General features: G+C 39.0%; 1 protein-coding gene across 2 annotated transcripts; it reads right to left on the bottom strand.

Moving 5' to 3' along the window:
* Window positions 1-12: 12 nt before the first annotated feature.
* Window positions 13-23980, bottom strand: tesk1b (testis associated actin remodelling kinase 1b). 2 transcript variants are annotated; one of them, XM_057340787.1, is made up of 11 exons: window positions 23724-23980; window positions 22949-23465; window positions 12769-12890; window positions 10584-10632; window positions 9990-10136; window positions 9085-9167; window positions 5235-5325; window positions 4944-5027; window positions 2082-2168; window positions 1879-1981; window positions 13-1457 (listed from the first exon to the last, which is right to left on the bottom strand). In XM_057340787.1, the coding sequence occupies exons 2-11, from the start codon at window positions 23147-23149 to the stop codon at window positions 352-354; spliced, it is 2073 nt and encodes a 690-aa protein (XP_057196770.1). In that variant the 5' UTR covers window positions 23150-23465; window positions 23724-23980; the 3' UTR covers window positions 13-351. The 2 variants fall into 2 exon arrangements, with proteins under 2 accessions (XP_057196770.1, XP_057196761.1); XM_057340778.1 differs by having other exon boundaries at window positions 23857-23980.
* Between the last annotated feature and the right edge of the window lie 917 nt (window positions 23981-24897).

Genomic DNA, 24897 nt, shown 5'->3' with positions numbered 1-24897 from the left:
AACCATTTCTTGAATGCCATTTTTAATGTCATTAATAAAATATTAAATCTCAGCATTTTTTCCATTCTCAAAGTACTTTCATAAACTCTCAAATAACTGTAAAAATAACAAAAATATTGACATAAACTAGTCTTTATTACATTAGAGGCATAAAACTAATGAAAACATTCCAGTTTAGGGGACTAGAACGTTGGACAGGAACGCTAAATGACCCACCTAGTCTAACCAATATAGCAATTTTCTGCAAAATGACATTTTTCAATTCAATTTCAGCTCGAACACATAAAGCAGTAGCATCGACTTTAAGCTTAGTGCTCATGTATCATGCAGCATTCATTTACATCAGACTCATTATGTTCTCGTGCCAGGCAGAGCAACGTTTGGCTCTGTGGGTGAGGGTGGCAACGCCTTGCACAGAAGCCTTTTCCCAGCTGCCTCGCCATTTAAGTTCTTGTAAGGGTTCTGTCGAGGTCCACGTGCACAAATGGAGGGAAAACTCATCCCCGATAAGCAGCATCCAGGACAGGATATGACCTCATCCGGTTCTGGAGGCGTAAGGGGAGTCGTGGCACCATTAGAGTTGTTAGTCCCCCATCCCACGGATCGACTTATGGGGATGGTGCCGTTGTTGTTGTCCGTGTCTAGTAAAGGTGGCAACGAGGGTGGTCCGTTGAAGATGGGGGAGCTCCAGCCACTTAAAAAATGTTTGGGTGATGTAGGAACAGCGCCATCTGGTGTATCAGGAGAGCTAGTGCAGTCCATGGGCTCCTCGAAACTCTCCTCTAATGTCGATCTGTTTGCAGATTCAAGATCTAACGGCAGTCCGGAGTCATCAGCTACAGCATCACGACTTTTCGTTTCGAGATCCCTTTCCTGTTGGTCCTGCTCAGGGTATGACTGCCTAATATCCTCACTAGGTGTATCAACAAGTCCACTAGTGTTAGGCAAGTCAAAAATACTCTCATTGCTCATGGTCAACACACTGTCTCTCCCCATGTCCAGCATACTGCCATTAACAGGATTCGCTTCGTGTGTGCGCACATCAAGTTTCAAAACATCCATAACGCTTTCATTATTCCTGCGTTTGTCCTTTTCAGTGCTGCTGCACAGGGACTTGATGTCGTCTGCTGTGCCAGGCAGCGATTGGCTGCGTCTATGAAAATGGGGTGGGGCTTTATTGTTGGAGATGGGGCTACAGGGGTCAGGGGGTGGGGGGAGCGCAAAGGTGAGGGAAATGACCGACTTGCTGGGGGTATCGAAGAGCTTGATGCGGCCGCCGTTGAGGTCCAGCCGCTGGGAGAAGGGGTTGACCCGGGTGGGTGTGGCATGGCTCAGGAGGGAGTCTGAAGGGCGGAGCACGTCCGACTTGCTGCGGCAGAGACGAGTGTCGGCGGGGACGTCTAGAGAAAGCTTTCGATTGAGAATGCTTTTCGATGCAGAGTTCGGAGACAACAGGTCTGAGACAGAAGAGAGAACAAACACTCAGCTCAGAATGTGAAACAGAAACTGTAGTAACCACTTTAACATGAGACATATTTGATCATTTTGAAATGTGAAATTTTATTTATGGAAGTCATTTTTGTTTTGTGACAAAAGGAAGATATTTCCAGCTACGTGATTTGAATATGAGGCATAGATCTTTTTCTTGACTTTTACTTCTAATTGCATTGCATTCTCTAATGTTATTTCTGTTATTGTTTTACCCATTTGCAGTACTTTAAACGTTGTCAGCATCTATGCTGCAAATGTTTCAGCAAAACAAACATCCGTTCAGTTCTTGTCAATAAAGCACACTTAAATTAGAATGAGAACGAGTGTGTTTGTATGACTCGGCCTCTGGCAACACATTCCCTCTGCAGTATTTGTTTGCTGACTCACCCGGAACATCAGGCTCCACACATCGACTCTGCTCTCCATCTGTCACTCTCTTCTCCAGCTCTTCCACCACCTCTGTGAATGAGGGCCGACTCTGTGGATTCATCTGAAAGACACATATGCATATTCATAACACACCTGCTGACACTCACGGCCATTTTCCACTGTTTTGGTTTCATTGTGCACGTGTGTGTGTCAGGTCTTACGCTGCAGCAGGTGACAGAGAGGTTAAAGAAATGAGGAGGACAGTCTACCACCATCTGCTTGAAAGCCTCCACATCTAAACCAAAGTCCTGCAACCAGAGCGACACAATAAACATCAATAATACTTTTAACTGCACAATTTTAGAATTGACATATATGGTCAACGATGGTCAATTCAAGGACAGCAGGGAAAAGAACTGTTTGCAGAGAAGACAAGACTGTGGTTCTGCCAGGCCCGGTTCCAGAACCAAATCACTGAGGGTGCTTTTGAAAATAATGAGGGTGCTCACTAATATCTAAATATATTATGTCGTAAATAGCCTGCGATCATAAACAGGAAATAAAACTAAAAATATTACCACCAAACCAAACACGGTATTATCCATATATTACAAATATATATATATATACCTCATATATATGTCACCTAGATTTAGTAATAAGAACAAAATCTGTAAAATCCATTAAAAATGTAAACAATGGCACATTACCAAGAAATAGATCACCTCCCTTATGAAAATTAACCACGAAAACTATGTTTTTTAAAAGCCATAGTATTGATTACCATAAAAAAGTAATCAATACACCAAAAAATATATTTTTCGTTAGGGATGAGATTTAACAAAAATCATTTAATTTAAAACCATGGCTGTATAACTCACAGCGGACACAGCACCTAAACGGAAAAGAAATACAAATTGAAGAGCTAAATGAACGAATATTTCCACAGCCACTACTAAATGGTTGATTGGGGTATTTCTGTAAGCATGTCACATGTAAGGCTCTTCATCACCTAGATCACTCGGCGGCACTCGCTGGGATTTGATGAACATCTTGCTTGTTTGGGCTTTATTTAGCCAATTTCTGATGTCCATAATTACATTGTTTTAGAACAACATGGACGATAAATGTTTTTCTTTTTTACCAGTCAGCTAGCACAGTTGACTTCCAGAGTGGAACGCTACAAACAGGCAGTGAAGAATTAAAGAGACAGGCTCACATGCGCGTCACGCTCGCTGAAGACATGAATCAAATAAAACGCCATTATAAGAATACAGACATAATTAAATTAAGAGTTTAATTCGAAAGGTTGTGTTTATGTATTAATTAACTAAGTTGTTTATGTGTGCATCTGCTTTTATTGGGTAATTGTAGTTTACATTATTAATAATACGCTATCCGTATACGCTATTAATAATTTCATCTGAGGGTGCTTTTCCTTTGGTTTGAGGGTGCTTGGCACCCTCAGGCACCCTCGTAGAACCGGGCCTGGGTTCGGCAAGTGTCCACCAGGGGCAGTTCTGAGCTACATCACTTTTTGTTAGTCATCTACATGTTTGACCAAACTACAAAAATAAATATCCCTGACGATGTAGACAGTTTATTGTTTAGTTGTAAATCAAATTCTTGATTTATATTAATATTTCTGACTTACACCCCACGATTATTGTGGCCAAAAGAATTCATAATAATATTAATAGGATACCTATTGATAATTTAGACAATGCTATTATCAAAATCATCTTTTTTTTTTAAATATTAATGTAGGCAGCCAGAAATAGTGAGTTTTTGAGAAAGGTAATCATTGTGGCTCTAGTGGCTAAATTTTAAATGGGTGCTGAATTATTTACAATATGCGTGTAGAATTAACAAAATATTAATAATAATTAGGGCAGTCAACGTTAACGCGTTAACGCATGCGATTCATTTTTTTCAGATTAACGCGTTAAAAATATTTAACGCCATTTACGCAACACCCGTTTTTTTCTGTCATCATTGTCTAGCGTTACATTAAATAACCAAGTTCTTATTCATACAAAGGCCTTTAAACTATTTAAGCTTGATTTGAAATGGTTGTATTGACATGTCCAGTATAGATTGATAGCTTCTGGCTGTCAGACAGCGCACCAGTATTAACTTCTCTTTCGTGCTTGATTGAACAAAAACACACTAGATTATCAACAACAAAGCACATTTTGTCTAGTATTTTCGCAAGCACAGTCTTCAACGAGTTAAAGTCTTAAATGAATGCAAAGAGTAGTGAAAATAGGAAGCGCATTAGACCTGCTTAGAGTGGCAGCTCTTAAAGGGGCCGCGCTTTTAAACGTGCTGCTGTGACTCCTGTCACTAATGTTAATCAAAGAACAAAAGAAAAGAAGAAATCAATGTGATTTTGTAGCTTTAATGAGGATTCTTCTGGATTTCATGTATTTAGCAGTAATTCTGTAGAGTATTTGAGAACTTTATTTATTTTCTTTATATTTCCTATCTGTTAGAAATTATACTTATTATAATGGGTTTGATTAGTAGAAAAAAATGATATATTTAATAAAGACATCAGTTGCAAAGCCAACAATATTAGAATGTTGGCTTTCATTCATAAAATGATGCTGTTAAAGAAATGTGTTGCTTCTATATTAATTTGGAGATACAATGCGAAATTATTAGAATGTAAAAGTATATTTAAAAACACAAAAGATGTGTGTGATTAGTTAGTGCATTTTAATCAATTGACAGTACTAAATTAAACATGTTAAACAAAATATACCAGGGTACTAGGATATACTAGGATAGACATCCACTATACGTGTGTGATTAATCACAGTTAATCGCACGAACATGGTGCGATTATTTTTTTTATCTATTGACAGCCCTAATAATAATACTTCAATAAGCAGGTATATTGTAATACCCCTAATTTATATTAAATTTGCTATAATGATGTAATGGTTTCACATAAAATGCACTCAAGCTTTTAAGGAAGAACTGGAAAAATGTGCATTTCATACGTCATTATGCATGCACGCACACACGTTTCAAATGAGTTTCAACAGCTTTAAAATACTCTATTTCTATTGTTGTACCTCAGTCCGTGGCAAGAAGTCAGGATCTGCCTGTATCCGACCAATGATCTCGCAGAGAATGATACCATATGCAAATACATCCACCTGTAATTTAACAAAAAAAACTCCATTAAAAAAAAAACTCCATAATGGACTCCATTAAAAAACATCTATACATAACAGACTGATATTCTCCACCCAACGGAATGATGACACAAACTTTGTATCTGATATACTTTCACATAGCAACAGCAGTTATGTTGGAAGGAATTGTCATTGACAAGAACTCTATCCTGTATCTGAGTGTCCAACCTTTTCATTGTAATGTTCTCCTCTCAGCACTTCTGGAGCCATCCAGTATGGAGAGCCAACGACAGCCAAGGACTGTTTGTCTGTCCCATCACTAAAAAAACAAAAATATAACATTTTACAAAGTGAATCTTTAAGAATGATCATTCATGTTGAATACTGATTTTCAGTGTCTGTATGTAGGTTTAGATATAACTAGGCATTGAGATTTTGACGGTATGGTAATCTTAAACCAAACTATCACGGTTTCTCGGTATTGCGGATGCCGCTTTAAAATGTGTTATTTTAAATGTCTAATGAGTAAAAAACATTGAACGCAATAGATTTGATTTTTAAGCAATACAAAATATCATTTGTCAGGTTAAATTAGTGCTTCCCAAACATTTTGAAAGCATGGCATCCCTTTCTAGTCTTGTTTTACATGCATTTCCAGTAATTAAACTCACATTGATTAATCCATGCATATACACGTCACATATACATAAATAAATTAAATGCAGATGAGCAAACAACTAATTAAGCATAAACAAAATATAGCACAGAACCTGATGGATTCCTGCAAAAAAACAGCTCATGCTTTTGGAACGGTATAACAGAAACTTTTAGTGGTTTAAAAAACGTGACTTTCCAAACCGTAGTATACCTTGAAACCGGTATTCGGCCCATGCCTAGATATAACTCAACAATATTTGAAATGCTCATTAGTTAGCATGGTTTGCTAAAGACCTAATAATATTAACAGGTTTCTGTGTAGTGTTAGGCTTATAAGTAGCACATAGTAAACATTGTCATCCTACTATGAAAAACAATTAGATGTCCTCACTAAGTTTAGTGTTTGTATTTTAGAAAATATACTGTAACGCTTTTTAATAATAGCTGGTACAATCACACCCAACTGAGAGATATTTCCTCGATAATATTTTGGTAGAGAGAGGGGATGAATGGAGATGATAGGAGAGATATAGAGAGAGAGAGAGAGAGAGAGAGAGAGAGAGAGAGAGAGATGGTTAGTTAGAGTGAGAAAGCTGCTGAAATACTTTGTCCTTATTAGGAGAGTTTTCCAAATAGCCCCAATTTAGCCATCAGCTCCATGTCCCTTACACATGCAAACACACTTGCGGTTACAGATTACATAAACACGTAATTCATTATTTATATAAATACCAACATTGTGAAAAGTAAGGGATTGTCTACACTGCAGAATAGAAGTATCACTGAATCTCTCAAACTGCTTCACACACTCTTGAAATAAACAGAAAACAGAATGGAAACGGACCCTCAACGTCTCGCATGTACACACACTCTAGAAGAATAGACAATGATGTGTATCAGAAACACACGCACGCACACAAAGTTTGGGTTTGCTTTCTGATTATGCTCCGCTTATGCTGAGACAGCAAACTTGGATTTGCAGGATTTGTAGCTCAGATTGCCTAGATAATATGTATGTCTCAATATAGTAGCCTTATTAAAATGTATTCAGTGAACAAGTACAGGGTCCAAGGGTTAACCGTTGCCGTACTGTTTGAGCTCATTATTAAACAACCTGGCATAACATATTAATAAATCATACTTCAAAAACGGCCAACAGGCCCTTCTACATAGATATACAGTACATAACCAAAATCAATGTGATATGCTGGGAAGGGTGAATAGTTAGGAGGTGATGTCAGTGTTCATAAAGTATTTTAAACTGCAGTTCAAACTGGATTTAAACGGAAGCTCACAAAGAACACTCAAGTCTACCTTAAAATATAGGAATTTCAAATCTGTCACGTGTAAACAAATAACTGAAGAATCTTCCTCAGATCTTATGTCACTTTTCCTGCTCATTTTCGCAATTACTTTGAGGCAAGTGGTCCAAAGGTCATATTTATTGGATCTATGAAGTCAGTTCCCTTCAAGTTCACAGGTCTGAAATAGACATCTGCCGATATTCGGTAATGCGATTAACCGCGGTAATTGATTCGCGCTATGTTGTTATCGCGGGCACTTTCAAATACCACGAAAACATATAGATCAGCATTTTGATTTTTAGAACGCGTATCTGTTTATTTTTCATCAACCGGATAAAAGTACACTGCGTGTATGCTGCATAGGAATGCGCACTCTGATCTAAACAATCCCATTCCCCATGTGGAGATGCCTACGTGTGTGTGTGCGCGCGCTGCTGAGCAAAAGACGCGTGTGCACTCTGATGTAAACAGTACCACACGGAGAGGAAGCATGGCGGAAGGAGGAACGCTGCCAACGATTTATCCCCCTTCTAAAAGGGTGAAGTCTGAGGTTTGGAAATATTTTGGGTAAAAAGTAAACCGAGTAATGAAATTTGACAGTGTGGCAGAATAATTATTTTAATTATACGTTGATGGAACGCAATAAAGTCATACACTGTCACAAAGTGCGAGTGAATTTGCTGTTTATAAATGTTTAGCTTGCTATAATAGTTAACACACTGGCTTGGCTTGTTATTCAAACAACAACAATAATAATAATAATAATAATATGAATTGTAGTACTAGCGTTGTACAGACATAAGTATATTTAAAAGCAGTTAACAAAAGTTGTTCTTTTGCAGTTTGCACTTTATTCTGTTTGAATAAACTCACTTTATACATCATTACTGTGTGTTGTTTTATTTATATTTATTTGTATTTAAATGTTTGAGGCTCTCTTTATTATTTAAAATAAAGTTGTTATCAAGAGGAAAACACTGAAGTTGGTTTATATTTTCAACCTGCATTTCTCATAGAATTGAATACTGCAATAATACCGCTTACCGCGACGAAACATTAATCAATTAATCGCAGCATGGAAATTTGATACCGGCACATGCCTAGTCTGAAATTGTTCGTACAACAGTATGTACATCTCTGTATGTCGACATGACAGGACAGTGGTTTTACACTGATGATTCAGATGGTTTAATCGGACGCATGCGACTGGCCCGATGTCCAGACCGTGTTTGGTTATCGATCTGGCTAGTGGCTAGTAATATAAAACCTTTTTATATTAATATAAATTTATTTAAATACTTTCTTTTGTATATTCATTGTACTAAATGAAATTAAAACTACTCAACAGTAATTGATTCTCTGCGGAGGTCTAGCGGAAGTTAAGTTTGGGCCACGTAACGTTTATGTTGTTGCCGCTGAAACGATCTATAGTGATTTGATATACAGTAAAGACCTTTCTTGAGGAATGTGACGTGCGTCATTGTGACATGTGCACATGTATAAACTTAAGGGCACGATTATTAGTTTAACAACGATTGCCACATCATGTGACACCTATGAGTTTTATGGGTGTGTTGTGTATGAAGCCTTTAAATAGCATTTGCTTTGAAATATGCAGTAAAACAAAAAAAAATTGATTTAAATGATTTTTTTGGGGGGGCCAACATACTGTTATATATATATATATATATATATAATACAGTCAAATGCACTAGAATCTTGTAAAACTCCAAATATTGTATTTTAGGAGCAACAGCACCTCAATTCATGTTGAAAGTAGTTTATATAGTGTGTGAACACTGGGTAATGAGGAGAAATGTCAACATCATGCCTCAAGCATCCATTTAATTTATACCGTATGTAGGTGTGTACAGGTACAGTCACAGCTACTGAAATATCAACATGACGTGCAGCAGGCCGGGCTGCACTAACCTAAGGATGTGCTGACTACATCGCATACATTTAATCATTTACTCTCCGGCTATAGATACTGCAGGTGCTTTATGGGAAAATGGAAGACCATCAATCAGTCTTTGAATCCCTCTCTCTCTCTCTCTCTCTGCAGGGGTGCGGTGTATCTAATCTTATCTCGAGTTATAGAGATACAATTAACTGACCTGTGCTCAGGAATTTTCTCTGCAAGGCCAAAGTCCCCCACCACAGCACTGCAGTGCCCGTTCTCCAATCGCACGAGACAGTTCTACACAAACACATCCAGAATGATGAACGCTTGCGTGCTGTTAGCACGTGAATGTTTTTTTTCCCAACTTAAACTACTGTTAAACATTGTTGTGGAAAGCCAATGTGAAGTCTGCAAAACATGCACAGTAGTGATGTGCGGGTCGTCTCATAACCCGCGGGTCGGGTAAAGAAATTGTCACTTTATTTGCGGGGCGGGTCATTAAAAACAAAATAAAAAAACATGCATGTTGCGTGTAATTCCCTATAGGCCATCTTAAATATTTGGGAATATATATTTTATTAGGTTCTTTGATAAGGTTACAAAACGTAGGCCTACGTAGCAACGTAAATAATGATGTCCCCAAACCGAACCGAACACGTCACGAAAGCGCCAAGCAGCTCCCGCCGCCAGCCACAACAACAAAACAAACGGAGAAATAAAAGTGAAGATGGAAGACGAGGTGCGGGAGAAATTAAGGTCGGGAATTTACATCATTAAAAGAAAAGAAGGTCAAGCTGCTAAATCTAATGTTTGGGACCGGTTCTCAGGAATAGTTGCAGCAGGAGACAACAGCAGTATCGGCTACGTGAAGTGCAATTACAGTACGTTTACATTATAATGCCTAGTATGTCTATTTAATGGTCGCGGGGCGGGTTGTTAAAATAGATACAGTGGTGCGGGCCAAATTTTTTCATAACAGCGGGACCCGTGGGTTGGAAAAAACCTCGACCCGCGCATCACTAATGCACAGTGCCTGTTTACAATTACAATTATGTAAGTATTTATCTTTTACACTTTTCCTGTGTGTGTGTGTGTGTGTGTGTGTGTGTACGCGTGTACCTTTGATGTGAGGTCTCTATGAAATATGCCCTTGCTGTGGAGGTACTGCAGTCCTCTGGCAATGTCCAGACTGAGGCTTATTCTCACAGACCACGAGAGGAACACATCACTGTTCAATTGCTGCTCTAGGTTACCACCGTTAATGTACTACAACACAAACACAGGATAGACATTTCTTTTTGAGGGCACTTTGAAAAAGTGTCAAAGATTAGGTGAAGAGAACAAACTGATTTGCAAAAATAACTGTGTACATAATGGTGTTCTGAAGTTCTGAAGTTAATCCTGCATTCCATTTGAATTCCGATCTGGGACATTCCTTCTCAAAATCAATGCCCATGTACACAATGCTTGTGTGATCCCATCCTTCTTAATAAAAAAATCAGATTTTTTTACATTTCAACAAGTAATTTTCTCTACATTTTAAACTGCGATGAATGGTAGTATTGTAACTACACCTATAGGGCATTGGCCTTCTGAACTCACACAATGTGTCATGAAAGTACAACATTTGATCATACAATGAATACAAAACATGATAACCTTGTAATACAAATGCTGTTTATAACTGTTATAACTATGAACTTCCAATCTTACCTCTGTGAGAGCATGGAGGTGTCCCTCGTGTACACACACTCCCACAAACCTGAACACACACACAGACGGGACAAGGGTGTTGAAAAACAATAAAACAGGAGAAAGCGCCAACAAGTTTCTTCAGGAGTGGCCCGTCTCAAGAATGTGAAATGGAACACCTGCATTTTGAAGGCCATGAACATTTGAAGTATGCATGCATGCAAACGCTCTCTCTCACTCACGGACACTCACACACTTATTTTTCACACAGAAGACCACACAAGCTGTTGCAGGTAAAACAGATAAAAGATTTAGACATCTAGTACCGGCACATAAACGAACACACCCTCGATATTGATGTGGGATTTGTCTGGGATAAATGAAATTTTAGTTCATGGTTAATTTGTTGTTATGTAAAACTACATTTACGGAGTCCAATTTCTACCCCTCTAGCGTTCACTTAAATAATTTACTCTATATAAACAGTGGCAGCAGTTATAGTGGCCTGGTGAACACAAAAGCTGTCATGCTGTGACATCAATAACAAAGCTTTAATACAAAGCTGTGTTTATTGCCCAACAGCATAGACTGTGCTCTAGGTTTGTTGATCTCCGAACAAAATAATCGTTTAATATGTGGATGCAAAAGTCTGTTGGACTCAACCATCATTTAAAAAGATATCATATAATTTGGGTATGGGTATATTAAGTTCACATTTTGCTAACTGTAAACCGGTATATTGTCTATGTATTAAAACACACAGATCATACAGAATAATGTATATCAAAACATTGTATGACTTAAGTGATACTGCTGGTCTACTTCAGCAGGTAAGTACAGTTATTCCGTGTTGTCTATTATTAACGAAATAACTCATGAACAGAACTCAAAGACGTTAGAGGTGTAACGATACTTCGTATTACGATATTTCGCGATGCAAAAATGTTACGATGCGCATCATGGAGAGATGGGGATATTTACGATATGTTTAATTCTATTCGTTCAGCGGTCAAGACGCTACCTACTCTGCGCCAGCGCGTCACGTGTGCTTATCTCACATATGCGGTAGAGAGAGAAGCACAAGACACAATCTGTGTCTCCAAGTGGTTTACAAAACATCATATTTTCCTTCACAATCGCCGTTAAAACACAGGAAACTTGAAGCGTGACTGCAGGCGAGTCACCCCGAAACTCATTACAAAGGAGCACAAACATTTTTAGATGCCAATGTTAACTTATCCGCTAACGTGAGCTGCTGCATAACGTGATATGCAACATAAAGTAAGCCAAAAGAAACCAGCGCTGTTCCGATCAGAGAAGCGATGAAGTGAGTCGTACTGTATATTAAAAGATCGAATGACATTGAAGAAATGTTATTCAGTTTATGTATGTCTTTTTGAAAGATTTTTCTCATTCATTACTGTCTCAAGCAAAGACAGCGCAGCTTCAAAGAGACACGAGCCAATAGCGCTTGAGTGTGAGCTCTGTCAGAGCGTTTCATTGGTTGAATGTACTGAATGAACACGCCCTTCACAGAACGACCGAGTCAATTGAGTCAAAATGAAACTGAATGAACTGCTACATGTCGCTCATGGTCTAATATTCTGTGTTACAACAATGCATATCCAGTAGTTACTCAACTTTTCTGAAAAATAAAGGTAATGACCTGGTTTAATTTAATTTCAAGGTAAAGTAAATTATGTTGAAACAGTTCAATCTTTGTACGTAACATGTAATTACACCAATTAAATTAGTTACACCAGATAGATTTTAGTAGACTAATATAATGTAGATTTCGTCAACTAAAAATAGACTAAAACTATGATAAATTGGGATGACTAAAACGAAATTGCATTTTAGTCAAAAGACTATGACTAAAACTAATTCAAAATTTGCTGTCAAAATTGACACTGATCTTAATTCTAATTTCAGTTAAGCCTTAAAATGTTAAAATTCTTTATTAAGTTGTATGTGCAACAAAATAAGTTACTGAAATTGTTAATATTTTGAAAATAAATGTTATTTGAATTTCAGTTTCATTTTTGAATTTTGTTCAAAACATCGAGATGTGTATCGTATTGTGAACCCAGCATCGAGATATGTACCAATCGTGAGCTGAGTGTATCGTTACACCCCTAATAGACGTGTATGGAAGAAGGTTCTTAAGTCAGAAATACCCAGCAGGATTTATATTTTGGATGCAGACCTGAGTATGTTGGGATGCCTGAGGCGGTTCATCAGTTGTACTTCCTTTAGCATGTTGGCTTTGTTACTGGCCATAGTGTTCATCTTCAGAGCCATCACCTTCCCTGTGACACGATGCTGCACCTTGAGAGAAGAAGAGAAACGCTTGTGTCACTTACAGATGACCTACAAGTCCCTCTGCTCTATTCTTGTCTAAAGCAGTCGGACCAACATCTCCGGCCCTTTTCTCTCTCTCCACACACACGCACACACACACACACACACACACACACACACGCACACACACACACACACACACACGCACACACACACACACACACACACCTCTGTCTGTCTGTCTCTGAATGTGTTTGTCGGTCTCTTCAATGTCTGTTGGCCTGTCTGAACAATAATTAAAAATGTCTCTCTATCACTGACTTCATCTGTATCTGTAAATCAATGTGGAGAGAGCTGCTAAATCCTTTCAGTTAACTAAGTGATGTCACTCAGGAAATTGGTTGCGGCCTCTGTGACCTAAAGATCATAGAACACTTTTTGCATTTTTAGATTTGTAAAAAATATTGTTCTGTACAATTTATTAGCTTTTTTGCCCCTGGGGACCTCAATTTTGGTCCCCACGGTGACACGAGTCCCCATGTGTTGGTGTATTCAGGTTTAGGTCCCCACCGGGATATACAAACATGAACACACACACACGCACGCACGCGCACACACACACACACACACACTCTTCCGATTCATCCAAGACTTCAAAGTCACTGAATCCAGGAGAAATGATCTGCCCTGAGAATGGCCTCATCCAGGAGGAGTATGAATGCGTACACACAGACACTGTGTGTACAATATAATAAAAGGATAAACATTGGCTTGAAATATTTTAGTATGAATATTGGATCTAGATTCTCGAAATATATGACTGAGCCATTGTAGTTCTCATTTCTTTTAGCGCATCAGGTTTTAAACAGGAAACGCACAATATCTCACAATAAAATGACTCACAATACTGGCATCAAATTGGGGGTTTGCCCGCTCAAGCTCTGTGGTTGTCATGACAACATGAAGACCCCTCAGTGTGTGCGTGAATGTGTCACTACCAGTTTCCAATCACACAATAAACAAAACAGAGTAAAACAGTCCCACCAACCCATCATCACCTCATTTTTGTATACTATTGGTGTAAATTGGGGACATTTTGACAGGTGTTCTGATATGATGTGTCCCCATCAGCTTGCGCTACCCTTGCATGGGGGTTAAGGTTAGGGTTTGGGGAGGGGTTAGTGCTATATTTTGTATCGGAGGTAGCATAATCTAAGCAGGTAGCACAGATCCTCACTTTCACCTGTAAAGGGCTACTTGCCTATAGGCTGGCTGGACTGGGGGTATATTAGATATTCTGGCTGAGTAACAATCTTTCAAGTAATGTAATCGTACTTCATTGTATGAGTACATTTTTACATTTAAAATAACAAATCATTATTTAATAGGAAATACCAAGTATTTACATTTACATTTAGCAGACGTTTTTATCGAAAGCGACTTACAAATGAGGTAAACATTGTAAAAAGTATTAGTACAAACAAAGTATTTAATGTTTAATGTCAGTTGGAAAATCTAGGGGGGAATGTCCCCCTAGCTCCCCCAGACCCATCCCTGGAATTCGGTTAAGGTTAGGTTTAAGTAAGCTAGCAGAACAAACCTGTGTGTGTGGGGTGTGTGTACTGTGTACATCTCTTCTGGCAAGCCTTCACCATTCTAACCTGAGCCTCAGCCTACGGCAGGTTGTTGCCATGAAACCTTCACAAATAAATACTTGAGAACTGAGTACTGCTATCTTTCGAGCCATTGATTTTGATTCATGAGGCAGAAATGATGCATGTTCAGTCACTATGGATTAAAGATGTCATTGCCTGCCTGAACACAACCCCAGATAATAAAGTTATTTCCCCAAACCTGAAATAAAACAGCCCAGGGTAACAGTTTCCCTTCAGCACACACACAGGGTTGACTCACCCGCTGGCAGATCTCGAAGAATAATATTCATCATTTCCTCATCTTTAAATCTGATTGTCTACACAAAAACAATATGACAATCTAATCAAGCAAAGGTAGAAATCCATCCATGATGAACTATGATCAATCCTGAAACTTAAGGCAACCAGAATAACACACAGACCTGTGCTGTGCTGTCTGGCTGATCTTGCCAGCAGCCCTAAAGCAAGCAAGCTAAAATATCACAATGAGCACCATTGTCTGCTGTTACACTAGAATTGATCAACAGCAGGAACTTTAAAATCCATAAGTGATCTTGTATAACGTTATACCAGCAACTAGAGTGACGGAAAGTGTGAGTGCTCACACACCTGAGTGTGTTTGTGTGTGTCACTCACTACATTTATCAGGTAAGGTAAACTGTGCTGAAGTGCAGAACATTCTTCTCAGGGCTAAATAAAGACGCCCTAAACACACACTCATAGTTATTTTAGCTTCCTGTGATGCAAAGATCTCTGTACTGGCAATTAATGGTCATTAAAGGAACAGTTCACCCAAAAATGAAAATTCTGTCATCATTTACTCACCTTCGAGTTGTTCCAAATCTCTATATCACTTTGTTCTGATGAACACTGGGAAAGATATTTGGAAGAATGCTTGTAACCAAACAGTTCTTGGCCACCATTGACTACCACAGTAGGAAAAATAGATTTATAAATGTCTTTGTTCTGTTGAACACAAAAGACATTTTGAAGAATGCAGGAAAGCAAACAGTTCTGGGGCACTTTTGATTACAATTGTAATTTTTCCAATGGTAGTCAATGGTGGCCAAGAACTGTTTGGTTACAAGCATTCTTCCAAATATCTTTCTCTGCAGTGTTTCCCATGCATTGATTTATTTGTGGCTGACTGCTACAATATCAATGCTGGCCGCCACAAATAAATTTTACATTTTTATTTTAAGCAGCTTAATTCATTTCAGAGTTAGTGAGTTGACTAGTGGTGGGCGATACTGTAAAATTTGGTATCGATCCGATACCAAGTAAATGCAGGGCCAGTATTGCCGATATCGATACCGATACAATACTTTTTACTTTTAGAAGCATTCACTTGAACTTACATTTACTTTCCTGTAGATGAAGTGTTATGATTTATCAGATGAATGCATCATTAATATGCTAAATCTGAATACATTTTCATGACCCCTAAAATATTTTGTGATTTGTGCTCTTAATGTGCCTGTAGGCTAATTAATCATGTGCATGTTAAAACACAGGACATATTTTAAACCAAATAAATATATTTATGTATTACTGTAATAGAATTAGCAAACATGAACTTTGCACCAAATTATTATTGGAAAATAGTAATAATAATTGACAGGACAGAAAAACAATATATAACAAAACAAATTCTCCCTATCCCAGTACTACTTCTCTAGCTTTAAAAAAATCAAAGTGCACAAAATTATTACTGAAGAACAAAGATTTTAAAACGTCTTTTCCGTTTTTGTTCAGTGTTATATTTAGACACACTAATAGAACAAATTAACATGTTTCCCTTTCATTACACTTTTTTAAGTGAATTTATGAACAATGTCCACACAATTGTTTGAAAAACAAAGTAAATAAAGTGCTTAAATAATTAAGTACTTTAACTCTCAATCTTTGGCTTTTTACCCCCAAAGCCCTACTGCCATACATCGCAGTGTTTTTATTCACGGCAGTGAAATAACACGATGCTCCTCTTCTTTCTCCTCTGCTCAAAGATATTAATATTAAGAAGATGCGCCACTGCCTGTGCGCAGGCGCAGTAGATGAGGCGACCTCGAAAAAGGTGATTTTTAGCGCAATTTAAGCTTAGCAAACCAAAGTTATGGTACATGTTTAACTATTGATCGGACATATGCCGTTTAGTTGTGCTTTTTGCCAGCAATTTTAGAATTATCTACCTTCCCCCATTCAAGTAGATAAGCCTGTGGACTTACGTGCGTGACGTAAATCGCTGCCCAGAGGCATTGCAAACATGGCCGCCGAGTGGCACGACTTCCATAAACGGATTTTGCTCTGCTTGCGCTTGGCGCTACTGAGTCACGTGATGGCGGACAACAAAACTAGGTGTATGGGAAAAAGGTTGTCTATATTATACAATGATTAGCTACATTAGTAAATAAATAAAATCAGTAGTAAAAACACTTCAGGATCAATCCGCCCACCCCTAGTGTTGACGCTCAGCGCCTTTCTCGCTCTCATGTTGCACTACGCGCCTCTCACATGACACCAAACAAATTAAAAGGTGGTGGTGTTTTCAATATGCATTACTCCGTGAACTTGCATTCCCATGTAAACATCAACAGTTACTGACAGAGAAGACGGCTGACCAAGTTTATTAGGACTTAACGAAAGGTTAGCAGTGTTTCCTACACATTGACTTTACTTAGGCAGGTATATTAATGGCCGCCCAAGTATATCTGGCATCACATTTTGTCATTTTTTATCCATCCGTAATAATGACTGTATCTGCGATCGATTTACCTGATAAACAGAGCTTCTAAACAACTCTTTCCTGACTTGTTTGATGTGAGTGGCGTGTGCACGCCGTCCTCTACCGCGCGTTCGCATACACTCTCTTTCTGGATGAGCTCGGTGTGTGTGCGCGAGCCCTCGCCCTCTACCAATGAGTTCAAATACATCTGGCTGCAGCCTGGTGCGGTGTGCATGCGCGCGGAGTTAGCTTCGTGCTAACAGTGGATTCGCACATATTTCTGGATTTGTGCCGAATTGTCTGCACTATATGTGATGCATAATAAAATTGACACTTGCATTTAAAATCAAATAAGCACTCACAATGCAGCAGCACATTGAGGAGAAAGAGCAACCCCGCTGAAAAAAACAGCACATGCTGGTTTGGTATGTTTTGATGCTGGTTTGTGCTGGTCATGTGCTGGTCAAACCAGCATCAAAACATACCTAACCCGGCATATGCTGTTTTTTCAACAGGGAACAGCAGTAAAGGCCGTGCACTCCATGAGACAAAGAAGTGAAATAGCCAAAATCACAGCATACGCTCTTTAATGTAAATGTAAGTGGTTTTGTCCAACGATGTTGAGTTCATAAATCAGGAATTTAGCAGCAGTTAAAGTGACTGCTGGCTGTATTAAAGATCGGGTATCATGCTATGTCATGCATTCTGACTTCTTTACACTGTTAAACGTGCTGGCTTCTCATGCTTAACATGGTCAACTTGTTAAAAAACGAGTTGGACGTATGACGTAGTATTTCTGTGCTCGATACACGTCCGCAGCAGCTTGTCTCTCTCAAGCAGAGTCATGCTCGCGCCTGGAGTCGTGGCTTCGCACTGCAAGTCTCCATGCGCGCATCTTCCAAAACAGATGAGACATGCCTATATCTATTCGTGTGTGTCCAATTTCAATAGGATTAAATGATGTGACAACACATTTTCTACTCACTTATATAATAATAAATAAATCAGCCCAAATAATAGACCTATTTGATAACATTGAGAGCTTAATAATTCGTTGCTTTACTTGCATACATAGGACAAACATAAAAATCTGTCCATTAAAATACACATTTAAATATTTCAAAAAATATTCGTTGATGAACCAACCCACCTCTTTAAATACTGCTGGTCCGCGCTGAATACAATTGATTTTACATTGCAAAAAATAAAGCAGTGTTATTCTATTCATAAATTCTTTATTTTTGGTCTTATTTTTTATTAAAAAAAATATCCAAAAGCACCGAAAAGAAAACCGTTAAAGTACCGGACCGATAAGCAGTATCGATAAGAGTAGTACTACCGTTAAAATCTTAACGATACCCATCCCTAGTCAAGATGGGCTGCGCTGCAGTGAAGTTTAGGTGCGTCTGTTTGTTCATGGCATTTCAATGATGGATGTTATATAAACGGTGGATATAACACTGGATTTGGAGATCATTTGAAACTGATAGATGGTGCGGTCGCAGTGCTAAAAGATGCCAGACCAGAACTGCACGCGGTAAGTCAAGCGGCGTGTACGTGCATAATGTACAAAACACGAAGGGATGATGTGTTGCTTGCTTGTGCTGTAGTTTCGTCCCACTCTCCCCACTAGTCCCCCATCGAGCAGCTCGTGTTTTTCCAGAAATAATCGTACAACTGTATCACTCTTCTATAAATCTGATCAAACTAAATACTCTTCGAAGATACGACGCATGCAATACTACTGTATAGGCACTCAAGATTAATATGAGATTGGCAGAAACTGCCTGTGATACGCGCTCTTTAAACATTATCGGGTCACGTTCAGTCACTATTTTATAATCGTTTCATGTCTTACAACAGAACAGAAAATATGTGAGAATGGCATTCGGTTATTAAAATGTAGTACAATGTGACAGATCAGAGAGTAAAAGAGAAACAGATGAGGTGATGGCGTGATGACGTCATAAATATGCTAATTAGTCTGTGACGTCATCAGCACCACAAGTCTCTCAAAGTCCTGTGGAAAACACTGCTCTGTTCATCAGAACAAAGAAATGTATACAGATTTGAGAGCAAATGATTACAGCATTTTTGTTTTTGGGTGAACTGTCCCTTTAAGTTAAAGGAGAGACAGACAGACTTGTTTCCTTATTTACTTGCTGTGATAAGCACATTCAAAAAGAAACTGTGCACTACTGCTGTGCTGATTTGGGGATCTAAAAAACCTGACCCGAGCAAGATTCAAACTTGGATTTCCCAAATAAGCACCAGAGTGCAATACATCACAGAGTGTGCACTATACACCAGGCCATACGCAATCTATATTACATTACTAAATTACACACAGCAGAATAACTGAAGGTTCATGGAAGTCGCATAATACACTGCAGTGAAAAGTACGGTCGTGTGTTACCACGTATTTCTATCTATCATCATAGTTCTTATATTGCTGTTTAGACAGTCTGAGATATCCATACAGCTCTTATCAGAACATCATTACCACTTACTCCCTCAAAACACCACACTGCCAGAGAAACCCAGTCCAAATAGAGCTCTTAACAGGCCCTAGAACGCTCTCAGACACATTAAATATCTTTCAAACATCAACCTCCACAGCTTACATCGTTCATAAAACGTGCCTCACCTTGAGCACTCCCTTATTTTTCACATTCACCTCATTCGTCAACACATTAATATGGCACTGAAACCCAGTTTAGCTTGACTGCGTGACATTTAGCAGACATGTTTTACCTGAAATGACTTAAAGGGACAATATTCCCCTGCCTGGAGCAACCTGATGTTAGATGCCTTGCATGAATAAACAACTCTCCAGTTAACAAATGGACCCTTTAAGCTTTTAATCATAGAACGTTTATCAAAATCTTTAACCATCCTACCACCAAACCTTTAAATATATCAGACATACGCCGGCAAAAACGCAGGCCCAGCTGCACCAGCATGCCGACTTCGAACTTTCAGACAGCCCTGATATTTAAAACATACGCAAACTCAAACAAACAAACGTACGCGCGAGCAATGGAGATGACAAACATGCATGCCCTGACTAGTAAGAGACACTAAGGAACAAGAATAGGGAGGGAGCGAGCGAGAAAAAGAGAGGCAGACAGAGAGAAATATGCAAAAGGAAAGCACTAAAGGGGGACTTTGTGTTGTAAATTCAGGCTTTCAGAATCATGTCAAAACTAGCTTGCAAATTGTTTGTACCACAGACCAATCAGAACTCCTCTTTAATGATCACTTCAAAATACCCCCCCACCACCACTCAAACCTTAAAGAGAAGTCCCCAATGAACAGTGTGGACTTTTTGTAGCAAAAAATAAATTCACCTACACTTTCCAAATGTATATTTAATGGCCTTGAGTCCATTTTTAAAACGTGTGACACCAAAGAGGGATTCAGATCTCATCTATGAGCACCTTTTCTAATTGTGTAATTCAAGATGCGTTACATGACATCACTGCTTTGTTGGAGATCAGTGTGCAGTTGACAAACTCATTACAGTTTCAGAAACACACAAACACATATACAGTGACCCTAACACAAAGCTCAAATGTACCACACAAATACTGAACACAAGCAAGGCCATTTATTTAAAGCTGTGTGTAATTTTTGGGAGGATCTATTGACAGAAATGCAATTTAATATATACATAGAATAAACAGATATGTATAAAGACCTTACACAATGAAGTGTTTGAAATTATTTTATTATCTTAGAATGAACTATTTCTATCTACATACACTGCGGGTCCACTTACATGGAATTCGTCATGTTGTTTCTACAGTAGCCCTAGACGGACAAACTGCTCTACGGAGCGCATTTCGTAAATACGTTATCTCCTTCAGCAAAGAAGGAAAAACGTGACGACATCTTAGTCCTGTGTCAGCCGCCGTAGTGCTTCGAAAGGGAAGGGTGGAGTGAGCCATTGGTTGCAATTCACAACCTCATCCCTAGATGCCGCTAAACTTCATACACTGGACATTTAATAATCTTTTCTCAGCCATTTTAACATGTTCTTATTTTAATTCCTTCCACACTTAATAGGCAATATGATCGGCTTCCTCAAAATACAATTTTCCATTCAAACTTGTGTTCTCTGATAAGGAAGTTTCTTATTCACAGTTCAACTTAGTCTTGTCCTAAATGTTGTTGATCACATTAACTTTGAAACCCATCCAACAGAAAGTGGTGTTCTTTTTTTGAATCTATAGCTTCTAATAATAACATCCATTATAGTCTCTCCGGTTGCTCTGCTGGTTGAGTATGGCACTAGTAACACCAAGATCATAGACTTGAATTCAAGGGAACAAACAACATACAATGCAGGCATTTCTTGCATGCATTATAAGTTGTATTTTAAATTGTCTACTACACAATAAACTAATATTAGATAAAGTAAACGTTTTAAATGAAATGTTTTGCAAAGGTTATAATGCACAACTTGGTGTGCTTGTGACATCTTGTCGTATAAATGAATGTCCCTTTTTGTTATCCAAGGCATTGCCATCCACACAGCATGGATGGATCAAGTATTCATATACTGTACTGTATCTTCAACACACACTGATGGTTCTTCAAATTCTATGAGGGAAGTAACCCAAGTAAAGAAAAATCCTCCCATAATGAAGTGTTGCTTATTTCGAGAGTCAAAAGTGGGAAAAATAATTCTCACCTAAGCAACGGTTTTGTCTTGGCACCACTTAAAAAAGACCGGTCTGCTGATCATCAAATCAAGAACAAAATTCTCACCTTTCATCACTCCTTCTGTTGCTTCTTATAAAGGGAGAAAAGTGCAACAGTGAGAAGAACATAATGGCCCTTCGCTCAGCAGAACTGATGATATACAAACCAAGCCATTATCTAAACAGATGCAGGCAAGTCTGATTGTTGACAGACTGCAAACTCTAAAAACAGCACCTGAAGGATCTGTCACGACAGGTACAGACATTAGATTGCTTAACCGTATTATTGTTGGCTATTGATGGAAGCAGAGACAAGACTAACTCGGGTTTCAAGCAATTCAAAATAAAACCAATAAACAAACACTCCAATTAATCTGAAAGACTGTTACGCATGTATGTCAGCATTAAACATGTCATATTTACATCCATTGCACTTTATGCAGACACAAATAGCAGCTACAGAATTTGCATATATATTGACAAATAGCAGCTACAGAATTTGCATATATATTGACCTTATCAGCTGTGACATTCTGAATGCAGCCAGTAATTGGTAGGAAGTTATCATCATATTCAGTGCCTGGTCAATATAAAGTGAGAGATATAGGGTGAACTTTGAGAAAAATGGCTAATTAGGTCTCTCTTCTCTCAGGCTCGGTCTCGGATGCGCACACAAACACGGGGGTATAGGGTTTCCTGCAGCACACCTGCGTACCCTGTCAACGGGTATCCACTTTCACCAACACAGACCTACTGTCCTTACACAGGTCACGACCCCTGTATGCAATGAGATAGCTTCTTATCTAATGCATTTTAGATCATAAATTGACAAGGCTGGAGCCATATTGTGACAGCCCAATCACACCAAAGTCCGTTTAAAGTGACAAATTCATTTTACCAGCTTGATGACAAGTTATATCAACAGAATGACGCATTTGGATCATGTGTAAAATAAAAAAAAACTGTAAAGTGAGAAAAAATGGCATAACACAAGATATTTACCTTGAAAACCTCCGAAAAGAAACCTGAGCCGATCTTCTCGCAAATAAAGTCATCTATTCGTGCCAGGCTGGACACGGCGCTTCGCAGCGCCCGGTAAGAGGAGGGCCTGGGCCGGTGCGCTCCGTAAATCCCGTGCATGGCAGAATCCGAAGCCTCCGGGTCCAGGTCATCGTGGTCCATAACTATGGTCCCGGATGACATTAGCTCGCGCACTTTAAATTCCAACGTGCGCGTTTACATGTCTCTGACACGCACGCGACACTGACACTGCAGTTTCAAGGTCCTTGTTTGACAAGAAAAAAGAGCGGTCCGCCTCTCGATCAAGTTAAGAAACGCTATACGCAATCGTCTGGTTGCTTTAAGTGCGGTTTGTACTAAATGCAGCTGTCAGTCAGGCCTCGCGCGGCAACACCTTCTCTCAAAATCCGTGACCGACGTTGCATTGATCTTCAGGTTTCGTGCATCGCTTCCTACATACTGATGTCTGGCCTCACTTTCAGCAACGCGTCACATATTCCTGTTGAAAAGAAGGGATACAAATCAATAAAGGAAACCGCATATCTGTACGGTGTGCATTTTCTTTAGCAAAGACAATTTGGACTTGTCCGATGTAACGTAAATGATAGTGTGAAGCGGTGCGCGGCATCTTCCGCTACAGTCTTCTTGACTGCGTATAATAAATTATACATAGAGACGTGAGGCTATCCGAGCTGTTGCGACGTTCCTAAAAACCCTCCATTCGTTTCAAGTTGTTAGTTTACTTGCAAAAACCTACCAATAAGTCTCTAAAGTAACCTAAAAGCAACGTCGTAATTTCGCGACAATTACGTCCATCGGAAATCCGTTCCGTCCAGTTTAACTACCCTGCGCTGTTCTGCTCAGGTATCAATTTATAAAGTCTTAGGCACCTTCTAGATGTTGCCCCGTTGTAAATATACTGAAATCCTCCGACGGTACGCTCAGGTTTCCTCGCGTTTCATCTTAACAGCTATAAAACGGGGAGACCCCGGTGTCTGCGTGCGTGTAATCGCAGGAAATGTGCGCAGAGTGAGTTTGAATTCTTATTGGAAGCGACTCACCTGGGCGGGTCCATAAACAGCAGCGGCAGCAGCTCACCTGCAGGGGCGCGCGCTCAATCAAACTGCTCAGTGCGCAAGTGTTTGAATCCGTGTCCGTGAGTTTATATTCGTGTGTTTGCGCCGGTTGACTGACATCTCTCGAGGCCAAAAAGACAAAAACATCTCACGATTAATATTAGTGCCAAACCACATACCTGAGATTTTAACGTTTCAGCACAACATTCACGAAGAGCGCAGTATTTCTTTCGGGGTTACAGTAGGCTACATTCTGTATTCTTCAAATTTTTGGCTCGTAATGTGTGACAAACTGCCCTACAGTAGCCTAATGTGAGAAACTTTACACGAGCTTTACACCCTGCTATCAGATATACAATCTATGAATTATTAAGCAAGACTGTGCTATTTATGAACCTAACTGTTTTTGTACTGACGACAGTATTGAACACCATTGACTTCTTTTGTGTTTATCAAGTGCGTGACACGATGTGGTGGAAAAAATAACAATGCCAAACGGTAATTTACACCGATGCCGCAATTATTCATTAATTCATAGGCGCTCGTATAACCTTATTGACTTTTAAATGTATGATCAGTTGAAAGGTGTAAGAATAGATCACATAGCGCTAAATAAAGCACGCATGGCTTATTGAGGAAATAATTAACGCTTGAGCGCACCGAGCTCATTACATTGCTTCTTGTTGCTGTTAATGGGTATAGAGTTGCATGGGGTTGTGTAGCTATATGAGTGAGTGCTTCTGCACGCGTGCGCGACAATACAAATGCGCAGAGAAAAGTTAAGAGAAATGTGCTGAATTTATAACGATTCCAGCAAAAGACAATCAAAAGTAAATATATTGCACAAGCACTATC

This window comes from Triplophysa rosa, linkage group LG1 (assembly GCF_024868665.1).
Source record: "Triplophysa rosa linkage group LG1, Trosa_1v2, whole genome shotgun sequence".
Lineage (NCBI taxonomy): Eukaryota > Metazoa > Chordata > Actinopteri > Cypriniformes > Nemacheilidae > Triplophysa > Triplophysa rosa.
The sequence above is the reverse complement of the archived record's forward strand: the minus strand, read 5'-3'. Positions and strand labels throughout refer to the sequence as shown.